Consider the following 18,511-nt stretch of genomic DNA (forward strand, 5'->3'; position numbering starts at 1 on the left):
AAAATTGACACAATCTAAATTTCAGAATTAATAAATGCTTTAACGACATCCTTTATCGGATATCTCGGATAAAATTGACAAAATCTAAGCATCAGAGTGATTAAATTCTATATCAACAACCCTTTCTCGAATACATGGGATAAAACAGAAAAAATCTAAGCGTCAGAGTGAATAAATTTTTTTATACCAACATCTATTGTCAGATACATCGAATCTAAATGACAAACTCGAAATATCAGAGTGATTAAATGCTTTATCTGCATCCTTTATCAAATATATCGGATAACAGTGACAAAATCTAAGTACCAGAGTGAATAAATGCATTATCAACATCATTTGTTGGATTCTTCAGATAAAATTGAAATGTCAGATGAAATTGACAAAATCTTAGTGTCAGAGTGAGTATTTTTTTCTCAACATCTTTTGTCAGATACATCCAATATAATCGACAAAATCTATGTGTTAGAGTGAATAATTTTCTTATCAACATCCTCTGTCAGATACATCGGATAATATTGACAAAATCTAAGTATCAGACTGAATAAATGCTTTATCAACGTCATTGTCGGATATGTCAGATAAAATTTTTTTATCTAGGAAATATCTGAATGCGTTTAAGGTATATTACGAATGGCTTGCAAAAAACACAAAAATACTATCAGAATGAATAAATTTCTTATCAACCTCCGTTGATGGCTATGTCATTATGAAAAAATTGTAAATAAGTAAAAAAGTAAGTAAGTAACAAACTCTTTCTTGAATTCACCTCTTGGATACAAAATACAGAAATATAATTCAGGAAATTATGAAAAAAAAATTGAACCAATATTTTATTAACATTCATTATCGATTGATATCGCTTCCTAGACAGAAAATACAGCAATTTCACAAAATCTAGTATAGGAGGGATTAAAATCTATATCAACATTCATTTCTCGGATACATAGGAAAAAGTTGACAAAATCTAAGTGTTAGAGTGAATAAATTTTTTTATCAACATCTTTTGTCAGATAAATCTGATAAAATTGACAGAATCTAAATGTAAGATTGAATAATTTTTTTTATCAACATCCTTTCTCAGGTACATCAAATAAAAGTGACAAAATCTAAATTTCAGAATGAATAAATGCTTTAACCACATCCTTTACCGGATATTTCTGATAAAATTGAAAAAATCTAAGTATCAAAGTGAATAAATTTTTTTATCAACATCCTTTGCCAGATACATCGGATAAAATTGACAAAATCTAAGTATCAGAGTGAATAAATTCATTATCAACATCCTTTTTTGGATATGTCAGATAAAATTCTCAATGGAGTAATTCTCAATTGACATAAAAAATTTCAATGGAGCGGGTACCGACGCACAAGTTAAGCACTTCTATATTTCTGTGTAACTACGATTTGAAACTTGTTTTACGATTACGATTTTACCTTGTCACACTTACATTCTCATGATTTTTCAAAGTTCATTTTGATTATTTTTTGTTGAAAAGCAACCGTTGGAATATTTCAGTAGTGTTTTGTCGTGGTTTACCTTGTCACACTTAGATTCTCTTGATTTTTCAAAGTTCATTTCGGATTTCTTTCATTGAAATGCAAGAGTTGGAATATTTCAGTAGTCTTTTGTTATGGTTTACCCTCTCACAGTTACATTCTATTCATTTTTCAAAGTTCATTTTTGAATTTCTGTCATTGAAATGCGAGAGTTGGAATATTTCAGTATTGTTTTGTTATGGTTTACCTTGTTACAGTTACATTCTCTTGATTTTTCATAGATCATTTTGGAATTTCTTTCGTTGAAATACAAGAGTTGGAATTTTTTAGTAGTGTTATGTCATGGTTTACATGGGCACAGTTAGATTCTCAGGATTTTTCTAAGTTCATTGTGAATTTCTTTGATTTAAATGCAAGAGTTGGAATATTTCAGTAGTGTTTTGTCGTGGTTTACCTTGTCCCACTTAAATTCTCTTGATTGTTCAAAATTCATTTTGGATTTCTTTCATTTAAATGCAAGAGTTGGAATATTTCAGTAGTGTAAGTGTGACTAATATCCACCAAATTAAAATACAATTTTATGAACTATCCTACAGCCCATTTCAGCACATATAGCAAATAAATTTACTTAAGAAAACGAAGTAAGTGCCAAAAACACAGCCCTTTAAAGGGGTTACAGTTACAGTCAATTTTTTGTGATCTTCCAAGCTATACCACTGACGAAAATAAAATTTAAATTCCTGACACCCAAATGAGTTTTGAATACTTTTTTGGTATTACTTTTTAAGACTAAAATCTGGAAACAGTAACTGTTCATAGTCAACCGTTGCATCAGAAATATTTCTAATAAATACTTGATTAGATGGCGGAGCTACCTATAGTTTTATAAAAGCTATCAACACCTCAAAAAACATAAAATAGATCAATACCCTAAAATACCAAATCAAGTTTTGAGCTTTTTTAAGCCTGATATTTATAAACTGCTGATTACTGATAGCCAACTGTTGCATCAGAAATTTCTAAAACAAACTTGATAAGGTGTTTAGGCTAAAGCGTCATAACTGTGATCCATACACCAAAAAATAGGCATTTTTGGAGTTTTTTTTATTTTACTAGAGATCATAGAGCCACGAGGGTGAAGAGGAAAAGAATAAACTTGAGAAAATTCTTACTCTTTATACAGCAAATTGGTTGGCACGATGGGTAGTGAAACACGCCCAATACTAATCTTCATGTCATTAATATCTACAGCTGGTTTATGAGAGTTGACATAAAACTCCGCTTTAGCTTTCAATATATTCAATCTGCTCCCAATCATTTCAGCAGCTGGGAGACGTGTCTCGTTATTTACAAGATAACCACAGAAAATGTCTAGAGCATCTAAAAACGCATTATGCTGAGATGTTGAGGATGTTACATCAAAATGTTCTGTCATCCTTTTGCACCATTTTAGCAAATCACGGGTTGAAGCGAGTCTTGTTTCGGGTGATTTTATATTTAATTCCATATTGTCTTGACACCCAGAAACAAGAAAAAAATAGACTTCAAGCAAACGATCACACACTGTTCTAAGGACAGGATATTTTGTATTAAGAACAATTTTCAGTTCTTCTCTTGAGAGTGGTTCAACATGAATCTTTCTTAAATATCTTTCAATGATATGAAAGTGCCCAAGGTGTTGTTTATACAGCCCTGTAGTACCAGCTACTAGCCTTTTGTCATACATCTTTTGTCAGATACATCTAATATAATTGACAAAATCTAAGTGTTAGAGTGAATAATTTTTTTATCAACATCCTCTGTCAGATACATCGGATAAAATTGACAAAATCTAAGTATCAGACTGAATAAATGCTTTATCAACATCATTACTCGGATATGTCGGATAAAAATTTTGTATCAAGGAAATTTCTGAATGTGTTTAAGGTATAGTACGAATGGCTTGCAAAAAACACGAAAACACTATCAGAATGAATAAATTCTTTATCAGCATCCGTTGTTGGATATGTCATTATGAAAAAAAATTATAATTAAGTAAGTAAGTAAGTAAGTAACAAACTCTTTCTTGAATTCACCTCTTGGATACACAATACAGAAATTTAATTCAGGAAATTAAGGAAAAAAAATTGAACAAATTCTTTATTAACATTCATTATCGATTGATAATGATTGATAATCGATTGATAATTGCGCGCACGTAACCTCGTCTAAATTAACCTTAAAAAATGAAATAAAGCTATGTCGACTTTGTATGTCGCTCTCACTATGTATCGTGCCGTTGCGGTGTACACTCTATGTCTTTCTCGGTTTTTTGTGTCTAAATCTACGTATTTGTATATGTTTTTATCTCTCACAATCTTTTTGCCTGTGTGTCTGGGCGGGTGTTTGCGTATTCCAATGCATGTCTGGCCACTCTAAGTGAACATAAATTAACTCAACTTTTTGAATATCTCTCTCACTATGACTGTGTGTCAGAGCGGGTGTAGTTCTATTAATAACCGGTCTAACCTAAATTCAACGTAACGAGGCATGAAGTCAAAATGAATTGAACTTGGATTTTATGACTGTTATCTGATGTATCCGATAAAAACTTTGAAAACGAATTTATTCATTCTGAAATTCAGCATTGGTAAAATTTATCCTATATATTCAAAAAACGATGTTTATGTTGTATTTAAAACATGTTGACATCGGATTTATTCCCTCTGATACTGAAATTTGTCCAATCTTAACCTCTGTATCTAAGAAAATGATGTTTATATGGGATTTAATCACTGATGCTTAGATTTTATCAATTTTTATCAGACATATCTGACAACGGATGTTGATAATGAATTTATTCACTCTGATACTTATATTGTGTCAATTTTATACTATTTAACTGGCAAGGGATTTTAATAAAAAAAATATTGACTATCACTTCGATTTTGTCCATTTTCTTCTATGTATCCGAGAAAGGGATGTTGATGTAGAATTTAATCACACTGATACTTAGATTTTGTCAATTTTATCCGACATATCCGATAAAGGATTTTGTTAAAGCATTTATTCATTCTGATATAAGATTTTGTCAATTTTTATTCGATGTATCTGACAAAGGATGTTGATAAAAAAATTATTCACTCTGATACTTACATTTTATCAATTTTTATTCGATTATCTGGCAAAGGATGTTGATAAAAACAATATTCACTCTGATACCTAAATTTTATCAATTTTATTCGATGTATCTGGCAAAGGATGTTCATAAAAACAATATTCACTCTGATACTTAGATTTTGTCAATTTTATCCGACATATCTAACAAAGGATGTTGATAATGAATTTATTCATTCTGAAATTTAGATTTTGTCAATTTTATCCGACATATCCAACAAAGGATGTTGATAAGGAATTTAGTCACTCTGACACTTGGATTCTGTCAATTTTATTTGATGTATCTGACAAAGGATGTTGATATAGAATTTATTCACTCTGACACTTAGATTCTGTCAATTTTATGCTTTATCCGAGAAAAGGATGTTGATATAGAATTTAGTCACTCTGATACTTAGATTTTGTCAATTTTATCCGACATATCCGACAAAGGATGTTGTTAAAGCATTTATTCATCTGAAATTTAGATTTTGTCAATTTTATTTCATGTATTTGACAAAGGATGTTGATAAAAAAATTTATTCACTCTGACACTTATATTTTATCAATTTTATTCGATGTATCTGGCAAAGGATGTTGTAAAAAAAAATTATTCACTCTGATACTTAGATTTTGTCAATTTTATCCGACATATCCGACAAAGGATTGTTGATAATGAACTTACTCACTCTGGTACTTAGATTTTGTCAATTTTATCCGATGTATCCGGCAAAGGATGTTCATAAAAAAGTTTATTCACTCTAACACTTAGAATTTGTCAATTTTATCCTATGTATCTGAGAAAAGGATTTTGGTATAGAATTTAGTCACTCTGATGCTTTTGTCAATTTTGGATGTGGTTAAAGCATTTATTCATCCTGAAATTTAGATTTTGTCAATTTTATTTGATGCATCTGACAAAGGATGTTGATAAAAATAAATTATTCACTCTGCTATTTAGATTCTGTCAATTTTATCCGATATATCTGACAAAAGATGTTGATAAAAAAATAATTTATTCACTCTAACACTTAGATTTTGTCAACTTTTTCCTATGTATCCGAGAAATGGATGTTGATATAAAATTTAATCACTCCTATACTTAGATTTTGTGAAATTGCTGTATTTTCTGTCTAGGAAGCGATATCAATCCAAAAATGAACTTTGAAAAATCAAAGTTTTTGAAAAAAGAAATCCAAAAATGAACTTTGAAAAATCAAGAGAATGTAACTGTGACAAGGTAAACCATAACAAAACACTACTGAAATATTCCAACTCATGCATTTCAACGAAAGGAATCCAAAAATGAACTTTGAAAAATCAATAGAATGTAAGTGAGACAATGTAAACCACGACAAAACACTACTGAAATATTCCAACTCTTGCATTTCAACGAAAGAAATCCAAAATGAAATTTGAAAAATCAAGAAACTGTATGGGCTACAAGCTTAACCACTAGCAAAAATTATCGCAATATTCAAACTCTTGCATTTCTATGAAACAAATCCAAAATTAACTTTGAAAAATCAAACGAATGTAAGTGTGACATGGTAAACCATAACAAAACACTATTGAAATATTCCAACTCTCACATTTCAACGAAAGAAGTCCAAAAATGAAGTTTGAAAAATCAATAGAATGTAACTGTGACAAGGTAAAGCACAACAAAAAACTGATGCACTATTCAAACGCTTTCATTTTAATGAAATAAATCGAAAATGAACTTTCAAAAATCAAGATAGTATATCTATGACATGTCAAACTATGACAAAACACTACTGCAATAGTCCAACTCTTGCTATTCAACGAAAGAAAATCAAAATTAACATTGAAAAATCGTGATAATGTAACTGTGACAAGGTAAACCATGACAAAACACTACTGAAATATTCCAGTACTTGCATTTCAACGAAGAAAATTCAAAATGGACTTTGAAAAATCATGAGAATGTAACTGTGACAAGGTAAACCATGACAAAACACTACTTAAATATTCCAACTCTCGCATTTCAACGAAAGAAATTCAAAAATGAACTTTGAAAAATCAAGAGAATTTAAGTGTGAGAAGGTAAACCATAACAAAACACTACTAAAATAATCCAGCTCTAGCATTTAAACGTAAGTAATTTAAAACTGAAGTCTCAAAAATCATGATAATGTGTGTTTGAAAATGTAATAGATGAAAAAACACTACTGAAGTAATACAACTCTTGCATTTCAATGACAACAATCCAAAAATGATTTTTGAAAAATTAAGAGAATATAACTATTACTTTTTGGTTTGTTTTTAAGTTTTTTTCATCTCTTTCGAAGACATGTAAAAAAAAAGTTGAAATAATATATAATTTTAAAAAAAAAATTTGAAAAAAAAAATTAGAAAAAAAACAAAAAAAATGGGGGGAGGGGGCCAAAAAGTTGGAGGGGAGGGGGGAGCCCTTCGAGTTTGGGGATAGGGGACCTTTTGGGGGTTGATGTCTGCTGGTTAGGGTCGTTGGTGCTTATGATCCTTGATGGTTCGTACTCACATACACCTTACTACTTGATTTGCAAGGATTTCTAATGTTTGTTCTGAATTTCATTAATAAAATTATTTTCTTGCCATCTACATCTCTCTTAGTATCAACTTTTTAGTATACTATAATATTAGACTATATTTTGGACTGACAACACTGTTCAAATGCCACTTGTATATTATACAGAACACATCGAAGAAGTAAAGCTATCCATTATTAAAATTCTTTTCTCGCCATCTACATCTTTCTTAGTATAAATTTTCTAGTATAATATAACGTTAGACTCTATTTTAAACTGACAACAGTGTTCAAACGCCACTTGTGTATTATACAGAACACATCTAAGAAGTAAAGCTATCCATTATTAAAATTCTTTTCTTGCCATCTACATCTCTCTTAGTTTCAACTTTTTAGTATACTATAACGTTAGACTCTATTTTAAACTGACAACACTGTTCAAACGCCATTGAGGTTACCTTAACTGCTAATCACTTTAACCCTTTTTCTCCATCTTCATACGATCCAATTCGCAAATGCTATCTAGCTCTGTTTTTTCCCTATTATTCAAATAATATCGTTCGTATAGTCCAATTCGCGAATCCTTTATCCCTTTTTTCTCCACCTTCATACGGGGTTACCTTAACTGATAATCACCAATTCGCAAATGCTATACCCTTTTTTTGCTCCACCTTCATACGATCCAATTCGCAAATGCTATCTAGCTCTGTTTTTTCCCTATTATTCAATTAGTATCGTTCGTATAGTCCAATTCGCAAATGCTAAACCCTTTTTTTTCTCCATCTTCATACGATCCAATTCGCAAATGCTAAACCCTTTTTTAAAGCTATGATCGCAATGAATGGTACTTGTCATCAGAAAAAAACTGAATTGCCAAAAAAAAAATAAAAAAAAATAAAAAAAATAAAACACGCCATGCTGAATGTGCTTCAAAAATCCCATCTGGTTGAAAACATGTCTGTTATCGTTAACAATTTCCAAACATTGATATTGTTCCAAATTTATAATATATATCTCGCTTTTTGCAATGTGCACGTGAAACTGTAGTGTATATTCTTGTACATGCTAGAGATAAGACAAATTACGCAAGCACTGGTCGGACTGTGCATTGCCTTACTACTCAGGGCAGGTCTCCAATTTCCAGTGGGAAGGATCCACCGTCTTCTGGGAAAGGGCAACTATGCGGAGCGAGTTGGTGCAGGCGGCAGACCAAAATTATACCTTCATTACAACAATTCAACTTGACTTAACGCTCTTGGTCAGCAGGGTCGCCAGTGCTGTCAGTCCTCAAAGCGATGGGGCATCCGAGGCTGTATATCCAGCTTCTTTCGTAGCAAGTAATTTCAGGAGGAGGGTTGCGAGCCCAACCGTCCCTAAGTGCATTTAGTTCTCCGGTGGCTAGCCGGATATCCAGAGGCACGTGAAGTCAGCTCTGCATGCGCCATGATTGCACGGGAGCAGACTTCGGACGAGCACCATTACCTCCAACAAAAATTTTTTAAACTCAGAAACTGAATTTTTTATAATTTTCTCAGAAAAAACAGATCTTTAAAATATATTTTTCTCTTTAACTACAAAACTAATTAAAAAAAATATCATTTTAATAACTACCCATATAGTTAGATAATCTGAACTTAAACACTTAGATAAATAGTCACCTAGAGGTTTTACTTTTTCTGCCCTATATAATTTTTTGCCATATACTAAGCATATAAAGCAGAAAATTCTTAGAAAACCTATTAGCTCATCATGAAGAATTCTGGAGCCCTGTATGTCTTAGCTCTCTTAAATATGTCTTCTCTATGATTTCTTGCATACCGTGAGCTATCCCTAGCAAGATCTACATCTGTTCTCTTTCTATTCTTTTAGTCTTCCTATTCTGCCATATCAAATCTCCTTTTGCGGCCTGCCCCTTTTTTCTCCATTTCATCCAGATTGTCCTAATGGCTATCTCAAAATTTTGATTGGATGTGTTTGGGGGAATGTTGGGCGTGGGGGGGGGGCTATTTGCCCTCCAATCACTTTTGACTATTAAAAAGGGCAATAGCCCTTTGAATTTTCAACCGAATGACGCTTTTTTGATGTTTCAATGACAACATCCTATATAAAAACCTTAGAAACCCCCGGGGCTTAACTTAAAACCCTTGCCCTTAGGATAGTGGGGGAGTATGCTCCTCAAAAAAATTATTTCTATTTGGAAATAAACTACACAGAGCAAAATGACTCTCTCAAAATTTTAATTGGATGTGTTTGGGGGAATTATGGGCGTGGGGGGGGGGGTTTAGTTGCCCTCCAATCACTTTCGACTATTAAAAAGGGCACTAGCCACTCCAATTTCCAATTGAATGAGCCCTTTTCGAAGTTTCTACGACAACTCCTTCGATACGAAGCGCTCGGCTGAAAAAACAAAACAAAAAAAAAACACATTGTGCCCACAACGTTCTTTACTTAGGCAGCACTGGCGCGCTGCTTATGATTTCTGGTCGGTTTGAGTTTGAATTTTAGCAGGTATTTGCAACTGCTGAGCTTAAGTTTAAAATGGCCATTACTTTTCTATGAAAAACTTATTTTTCGGAAAGTTTTTTTTTTAATTAATTTAATTAAGAAGGCCAAACCCGTGTTCAGGCTGTTCACTTTCAAATTTTATTTTGAGATTCTCCTCTAGAATAGGGAACAGGATTCCTCTGGAAATAGTACTAAAAATAAGCATCGATTTGGCTTTTTACAAAGTTACTCAGCACGCCCATTTACCTAGCACACCGAAAAAAAAAATCACTGGTAAAATGTAAGGCTAAATATAGACCAACCGGTGACGTGTCAACACGCGGATGGTACCAGAAATACACTGGCGTACAGCCAAAATTTTTCTCCACACCCGTACGTCTTTTATTTTCGGGGCGCCATCGATACACAAATGCCGCCAAACCATATAAAAAAAATCATTGTTACATCCCAAAACTGTTCAACCGACTTAAAGACAAGACACACAAATCCTCGACCATGTTTTGGACTCAGTAAGCCAAGTTCAAAATACAACTATTGCAATATTTCAGTTTGCGTATGAATATGTGTATTGGATTAACAACACTTCTTGACTACAAAAGTTCTAGCGTCAGCCTTACAGTGTGTTGCTTCTGCTGAGTTCAAATTCTGGTTCCAAAAATCTTTATAGAAATTTTCTTATTCTCATAGTGTACGATTCAAAACTGTTACTTTGTGCTTTTGAGTTAATGAGCCAAGTCCGGATTTGCTAACTTTACAGGAAGAGGATCAGATTTTTATTCATAGCTGGACTTCAAACAGCAGCTCATTCCAGACAGAGTTGGACGACCAGCGTCTTTGTATTCTGATAACTTACAGAATCTGCCTAAATTTTTGATTGCACAATTTTATAGATCGCCATCATACGTTTGAGCAACAAGCGCTTTAGGAAACCACATGGTATTGCCGGTTTGAAAAAAGAACAAGCATGAAGAAGCTGTTGAAGAGCCTTTCAAGAGACCCTCTAATGTGCAAATATAGCCTATACCCTGAATTGGTATAGCCTATAGGGGTGGGGGTAAAATTCATTTCTGACAAAAATGATGGTAAATTTCTACCAAATCATATTATTGAGTTAGGAATAAAGTAAATACACCATTCAATGCCTTTTTTATGCTGATTACAAATATAATAATCATTTCTATCGGAAATGAATTTCAGCCCCCACCCCCATATGTGCAAATATATATCCTGAATTCCCATATATGGGGGGGGGGGGGCTAAAATTCATTTCCAATAGAAATGATTGGTATATTTGTAATCAACATAAAAAAAAGCATTGAATGGTATATTCACTTTATTTGAAACTCAATAATATGATTTAGTAAAAATTTACCAAATAATTATTATATTTGTAACAAGCATAAAAAGGCATCTAGTGGTATGTTCACTTTATTTGCAAGTCAATTGTATGAACTGCAAAATATTCACCAAAAATATATCCCTTGCCCCTTGACTATCTGGATATGAACCCCTCTTGCCCTTCCCCTCCAAGAAAATGCTGGAGATTCACCCCTGCCTAAATGCATAGCCCATATTATATAGGCTGTTTCCCATGAATTTATTGATTTTCAATTTTGTCACCATCAATTCAATTTACAGGTAGCCTAAACTGGTTTTAACAACATTGACATTAACACAGTTATATAAGCCGTATCTAAAATAAAAGCAAAGGTTATCATATTTGAGGGTCAGTAAATTTTTTGTTATTCATATTATTGACTTACAAAAAAAATAAACATACCACTCGATGCCTTTTTTATACTCTTTCCAAATATAATAATAATTTTTGTCTGAAATGAATTTTACCCCCAGCCCTATATATACCAATTCAGGGTATATATTTGCACATTAGGGGGGGGGGGGTAAATTTAATTTCTTATGTAATTGAGAGGTAAGTTTAAACTCCCCCCCACACCCCTAATGTGCAAATATATACCCTGAATTGGTATATATAGGGGTGGGGGGTAAAACTCATTTCCAAAAAATGACTATTATATTTGGAAAGAGTATAAAAAAAGGCATTGAGTGGTATATTTACTTTATTCATAAGTCAATAATATGAATAATGAAAAATTTACCTGAGGGTCTATAAAGACCTCATAATTGAATTTGTAATGGAAACAAATGTCACATTTAGGTTCAAGGTAAAATTCTGATTCCAGAGGTAAGTTTACTTCTTGGCTATGTGAATATTCTGTTAATATAAAGGTTTAGGTTACCAAATATTGTCTATTAGGTAAATTTCTAGTGGGCCTTATAATTTAGCTAAGATGAAAGTGAAAACATCATTTGATGCCTTTTTTATGCTCTTTCATAATTCAATAATCACTTTGATAATTTTGGAGACCATACTGCCTTTCTTTGACAATAAATAAAAGTTCAAATAGGGATGAAATCCTTTTAATTGACAGTGATAATGATAACAGTGATAGAAATTCACAAAAATACCAGATATTTTTTGGTCACATATGCAGCAACTGTCATCAGTAGTAAAGCTAAACTAAAACAATTTAAAGCAATAGGGCTGTTCTTTTGCACTAAGATCTTACATCTAAGATCTCACATTTTTCTGCAAAGATTTCCATTCTTTTAACTCATCTTTGTTCTAAGATCTTCAAGCTCACTGATCTTAGCAAAAAGTGTGAAGGATGCCATATAGAACAATGATGAGAGAACTTTGATGATATACTCATCATTGCTCTTAGACTGCTGATCAGAGCAGAATGATGAAAGACATTTGCAAAAGAATGCTATAAGATGTTAGTGCTAAGATTTCACTTTTAAGTGTTCTTTGTCAAAAGATTTAAGATCTTAGCACAAAGATGAGTAAAAGAACAGCCCTAATGGTTTATATACAAAATCAAATAAAACTACATATTGTTTAATTCTCTAACTCTTTTCAAAGCACAGGTGGAAGCTAGCCTCTTTGACCTTCTTGGATGTGGTTCATTAGCATTCAATGATATAACACTTGGACAGAGGTCAACTACATTGGGTGAATTGAACTTTACTCTGTCAGATTTTAATAAATTATTGTAGATAGAATTTAGCCCAAATTCACCTGTGTCATGATTCAAAGCAATGTTCTTGAATAATCTATCACTGTTATCATCATTACTGTCTATTAAAAGGATTTTATCCCTATTTGAACTTTTATTTATAATCACTTCTGGGGCTAATTGCATCTTGGGCCCTTAAAGGGGCCCTGAAGATACTTTATATGAATAATGAAAGAGCATAAAAAAAGTATCAAATGATGTTTTCACTTTCATCATAATATGAACTGTAAAATATTCACCAAAAATATATCCCATGCCCCTTGACTATCTGGATATGGACCCCTCTGCCCCCCCCAAGAAAATGCTGGAGATTCACCCCTGCCTAAATGTATAACCCATATTATATAGGCTATTTCCCATGCATTTATTGATTGCTATTTCCCATGCATTTATATAAGCCATATCTAAAATACAAGAAAAGGGTATCATATTTGAGGGTCTATAAAGACCTTAGAATTGAATTTGCAATGGAAACAAATGTCACATTTAGGTTCAAGGTAAAATTCTGAAAAAAATTCTAAAGGTTAATATAAAGGTTTAGGTTACCAAATATTGTCTATTAGGTAAATTTCTAGTGGGCCTTATAATTTGACTAAGATGAAAGTGAAAATGTCATTTGATGCCTTTTTTATGCTCTTTCATAATTCAATAATCACTTCTGGGGCTAATTGCATCTTGAGCCCTTAAAGGGGCCCTGAAGATATTTTATATGAATAATGAAAAAGCATCAAATGATGTTTTCACTTTCATCCTAGCTAAATTATATGGCCTGCTGCAAATTTACCCATCCCCACCCCATAATGTGCAAATATATACCCTGAATTGTTGATGGCAAAATTTTGAATCACAAAATTCAGCACTATTTTTGTTGATTGCATTCAAAGAACTTGAAATGGTAGGAAAATGGTTTATATTTGAGTTGCCTAATAAATGAGGTTTTAATTGTTATAAATAAGTATTTTTGGAATATATTACTCTTGAACAACCTATTTATAAACTAGTGAAGTGTTTTTAACCACTTTTCAATAACCTAACTAGTGTTGATAACTTCTTTGTGTAGTTACAAAAATGAAATACCTTTGGGCCCCCTTTAAGGGCTCAAGATGCAATTAGCAACAGAAGCAATTATTGAATTATGAAAGAGCATTAAATGACGTTTCCACTTTCATCTTAGCTAAATTATAAGGCCCACTAAAAATGTATCATCTATTACTCTTATAAAGAAAGCATTGAAGGTTAAACATAAGACTTTCATCATGTTGTAAAACAAGGCCATACAGATGACTTGTTTGTTTGTTGTTGAAAATTGCAAAAAGTCAATAGTCTAACACAACTAGGGTACTTTTTAAGATCATAAAGCCACTTAACTAGAATTTTACAGTTAGGAGGATAAAACTTGCATAAATGCATTCAGGGCCTAAATAATGACCTGGGAAGGTATTTTCAACCCCTATCTCTTCTCCTTCCTTATTTCTCATGCTGAGAAAATTACTTAAAAGACTGTTATTGCTTAATTGGGTTAATAGACTGTTGTTGCTTAATTGGAAAGAACAAATCCATTGATTTAAGTAGGATTTCAAGCTACATTAGGATTTTTTTCCAAATTAAAGCCTAAATTTTTAAATTCATTAAACCCATTTGCAAAGACATAAGGCTCAAAACACTTTCTTTGGACATTATTGGTGTTGTAGATCTCTTTTTCAAAGTTTTACTTATATGTTACAAAGTTAAATTGAGTTAATTGAAGGTCAAACCCTTTGTAGAGGGAAAAGGAGAGGCAAATACTCCAAAAAACCTTCTTGATGCAATTTTTAGGGTCTGGATTCATTCCTGAAACTTTCATTTGTCTAACTCAACTACTTTTCAAGATCATAAAGCCACTCACCTAGAATTTTACAGTAGCTTGAATAGATTTGGAGCCAAAAATATGTTTTGTATTAATTTCACTTTGAGACTGTTTTTCTTGGACTCTTATTTTTAGAGAAAACAATTCTAATGATCTCAGTAGGATTTTTTTTCAAATTTCAGCCAGGATTCTAAATTCTGCAAAACATTATAAATCAGGATTTAGTGAAGTTATGAGGATCAAACCAATTTTGTCAGGCCTTGTGTATACAGTTGATCTGTTTCTGAATGTTTTGTTTTTATAACATATTGTTTGTCCAAGTTCATCAAAAGTCAGTGCCCTATGGAGAGGGAATGCTAAGAGTAAGATACTTCAGAAGTCCTTCCCAGGGCACAGTTTAGGTTTTTACAGAATTTCTGTAAATCTCATTCACCTAACTCAACCACTTTCCAAGATAACAAAATGTTCCTCATCTTGAGTTTGCCAAAAATTGTTTTGAAGATAAGTATATCTACCTGTATAAACTTTAGGGGGAAAGAAATCTTGTTTTCCCTAATTTTAGTTTGATTATACTTTGCTATGACTCTAGGTTCTAAAAGGACCATTCTAATGATTGATTAGGATTTTTCGCTATATTGGGAACAGTCATATATGGAGGATATTTATAACTTTGTAAAAGTTGATGACTGTCAACCTCCAAAATACAGTTCACAGCTTCTTCCATGATCTATGGGAAGGGTAAGACACCAGAGTGCATTTTTGCTGTTTGAACTTCAACTTGTATCTCAGAATACACAATCCTTTTATTCATTTTCAGTGATTAAGTGGTTACAATATAATATGTGATACAAATTATGGATGAGGAGTCTGTGTCTATGGATTTAAACATAAAGAAGTTAACTTGGTATTTAAGAATCAAGGGCATGAAGTTGTTAGTTTAGAGTCAAGACATCCAAGTTTTTTTATGTTGTTATTTATTGTAGCCCTTCAAAGAGTGTTGATAGTTCTTAAAAAATGAGAGTCTGCTCAGTTGCCTCACTCGCCTTTCCTCAGTTTCATCAAAATTGTGGTTTTTGGTGACTTTAATGCTCCAGGTATTAAGTTGTTTATTAATAAAAATAGAACTTAACAAAATACATGCATATTTGTATATAATACATGAAAAAACAAAGATTGGTTATCACATAGTAAAGTATGTTTTGATATGATTTTTGGGCAAAGGTTAATTCAAATGCTGGATGATGGTTTTCTTCATCAACATGTTCTTGAGTCTACTTGGTTCTGGATTAGATCAAATCCATCTATTTTAGACCTTATAATAACTAAGCACACATCTGACCTAGATAGACTCAAATTTATGCCCCCTACAGGCAAAAGTGATGACATGGTATTGTCTTTTTGTGTTAATGTGAATATTCTGTTAAATCCTAAATCAAATAATCCTAAATCAGTATAATAAATTAAGGGAGTATTTACATTCTATTGATATGGTTGGTCAGTTTCATTATTGTTTCAAGGATGTGAACGCATCATTTGATTTTATCTGTAATGTAGTTGTAGATGGCTGTGAAAGGTTTATTCCAAGGTACTGTGTTAGAGAGGGTTGTAAGAAATCTAAGAGCCTGCCAAAATCTGTCCTTAGTGCAATATCCTTAAAAAATAAACTTAGGAGACATTATTTGTTGGTTAAGGATGATAAATCCTGGTGTGCTTATAAGAAAACAAGAAATGTTGCAACAATTTCTGTGCAATCACACACTGAATCAGTAGAGTCATCTATTATTAATTCTCTGCAAAACTGTCCAAAGAAGTACTGGAAGTATCAAGGAGGCACACTTGTGCCTCTATAAAGAGGCGACCCACCACAATGTTAAGCGATTTCAGGTCCTAGAGGTCGCAGAGAGACGGCGGTAATCGCATTTTGTAGCCCAAGCTCAAACTAAGAAACTTGCAAAATTTCATCCTCCTCCGACTTTATCTTCATGGGGTAAACTGGGCCGGAAGTTTGGACCCTCCCACCACAGCCCCCTTTAACGTTGTCCGATTGGGCTGAAATTTAGAGGTTAAGCTTTCCTAGGGCCCGGGAGCTTATCCTCGAAATTTCAGCTCAATCCAATCACTCCTTCCCTGTTTTCAAAAAACCAAATATAGCCACTTAAAATTCATCATTTCTTTTTTTTTTCTTAGCCACACCTACAGGCCACAGTTGGCAACGGATCCGGTTGAATGAGGACTCATTCGAAGCAGAATTCAACCTGTTAGGGCCTTTTGATATTTTCAGACCGACAAAATTATCCCCCGAATTTACATTTACGAAAAACCTTGTTTTCCTATATTAGCCCATGTTAATTTTTCCCACCACAACCCCCCTTTAACGTTGTCTGATCGGCCGGAAGTTTGGACCCTCCGACCACAGTCCCCCTTTAACGTTGTCCGATTGGGCTGAAATTTAGAGGTTAAGCTTTCCTAGGGCCTGGGAGCTTATCCTCGAAATTTCAGCTAAATCCGATCACTCCTTCCCTGTTTTCCAAAAACCAAATATCTAGTTTTGCTTGCGTCAAAAAGATTCATCACGTTACTAAAAAACAATTGCAATTATGTCTCTTTAGTGTAGCGGTGAGACTCCTCGTTGTCAGGCGTAAAACCCGAGTTCGATTCACCGTTAGATAAAATTTTTTATATAATGAATTTAAATTTTAAAAAAAAAACTCAGTTTCTTTCTTAAATTATTTGAAAAAAATTATGTTTTCTAAAGAGTTAAAGAGGCTGAGTTACAAGGTCGACCCTTAAAACACCCTGTCGAGAAAGAAAAGAATAATACACAATCATCTAACAGTTAGTCAAGCAATAATAAGTAATAAACTGTACAAAAACGTGCAGAAATTATTTGAAAAAAACTACGTTTTCTAAAGAGTTAAAGAGGCTGAGTTACAAGGTCGAACCTTAAAACGTACAGGGATTAGGACGCACAGTTGGTGGGCTGCCGCCCCCCAAACCCCCCGCTTTCGCAGCCTTTAAATAAAAAAAAAAGAAGTTTTTTAAACTGAAAGTAAGGAGCGACAGTAAATCTTAAAACGAACAGAAATTATTCCGTATATGAAAGAGGCTGTGCCCTCCTCAACGCCTCGCTCTTTACGCTAAAGTTTGAGTTTCTCACAACTCTTTTTTTAAACAATAAAAACTTTAGCGTAAAGAGCGAGGCGTTGAGGAGGGCACAGCCCCTTTCATATACGGAATAATTTCTGTTCGTTTTAAGATTTAATGTCGCTCCTTACTTTCAGTTTAAAAAACTTTTTATTTTTTTTATTTAAAGGCTGCGAAAGCGGGGGTTTGGGGGCGGCAGCCCCCGAACTGTGCGTCCTAATCCCTGTACGTTTTAAGGTTCGACCTTGTAACTCAGCCTCTTTAACTCTTTAGAAAACGTAGTTTTTTTCAAATAATATTAAATAGGGCCAATTGTTTCAATCATCTACAATCTTCAGTGATTTAGTCACTGGTGAATCTGTTGATGATGATAGGAGAAAGGCAGCTATTTTTAATGAAACGTTTTTATAATATTTTGTAAATCCAGCAGCTCATGTGCAACCTAATTCCTTGCTGGTAGCTCCTTTACTCAAAATGAGTCGCAGTTTTATGATTCAGACATTGTAATGTGGTAGTGTAGTAGTAGTACATGTTGCAATCTGTAATTTAGTATTAGAGGGCTGTGAAAAGTTTATTCCAAGGTACTGTGTTAGAGAGGGTGGTAAGAAATGTAAGAGCCTGCCAAATGAGCATTCTACTTTACTGCAAAATGAGTTGCAGTTTTATTATTCAGACGTTGCAATGTAGTAGTGTAGTAGTAGTGTATATTGCAATCTGTAATTTAGTAGTAGAGGGCTGTGAAAAGTTCATTCTAAG

General features: G+C 33.1%; 1 protein-coding gene across 2 annotated transcripts in view; it reads left to right on the forward strand.

Moving 5' to 3' along the window:
* The first annotated feature begins 10,648 nt into the window (after positions 1 to 10,648).
* LOC148955225 (midasin) overlaps positions 10,649 to 18,511 on the forward strand; it is a 348,425-nt gene continuing 340,562 nt past the window's right edge. For both annotated transcript variants that reach the window (XM_089100939.1, XM_089100949.1), the window contains exon 1: positions 10,649 to 10,700. In XM_089100939.1, the coding sequence (XP_088957065.1) occupies positions 10,671 to 10,700 (30 nt within the window). In that variant the 5' untranslated portion in view covers positions 10,649 to 10,670. The remainder of the gene's footprint in view (positions 10,701 to 18,511) is intronic.

This window comes from Artemia sp. Qi Xiang Cuo, chromosome 2 (assembly GCF_049724085.1).
Source record: "Artemia sp. Qi Xiang Cuo chromosome 2, ASM4972408v1, whole genome shotgun sequence".
Classification (NCBI taxonomy): domain Eukaryota; kingdom Metazoa; phylum Arthropoda; class Branchiopoda; order Anostraca; family Artemiidae; genus Artemia; species Artemia sp. Qi Xiang Cuo.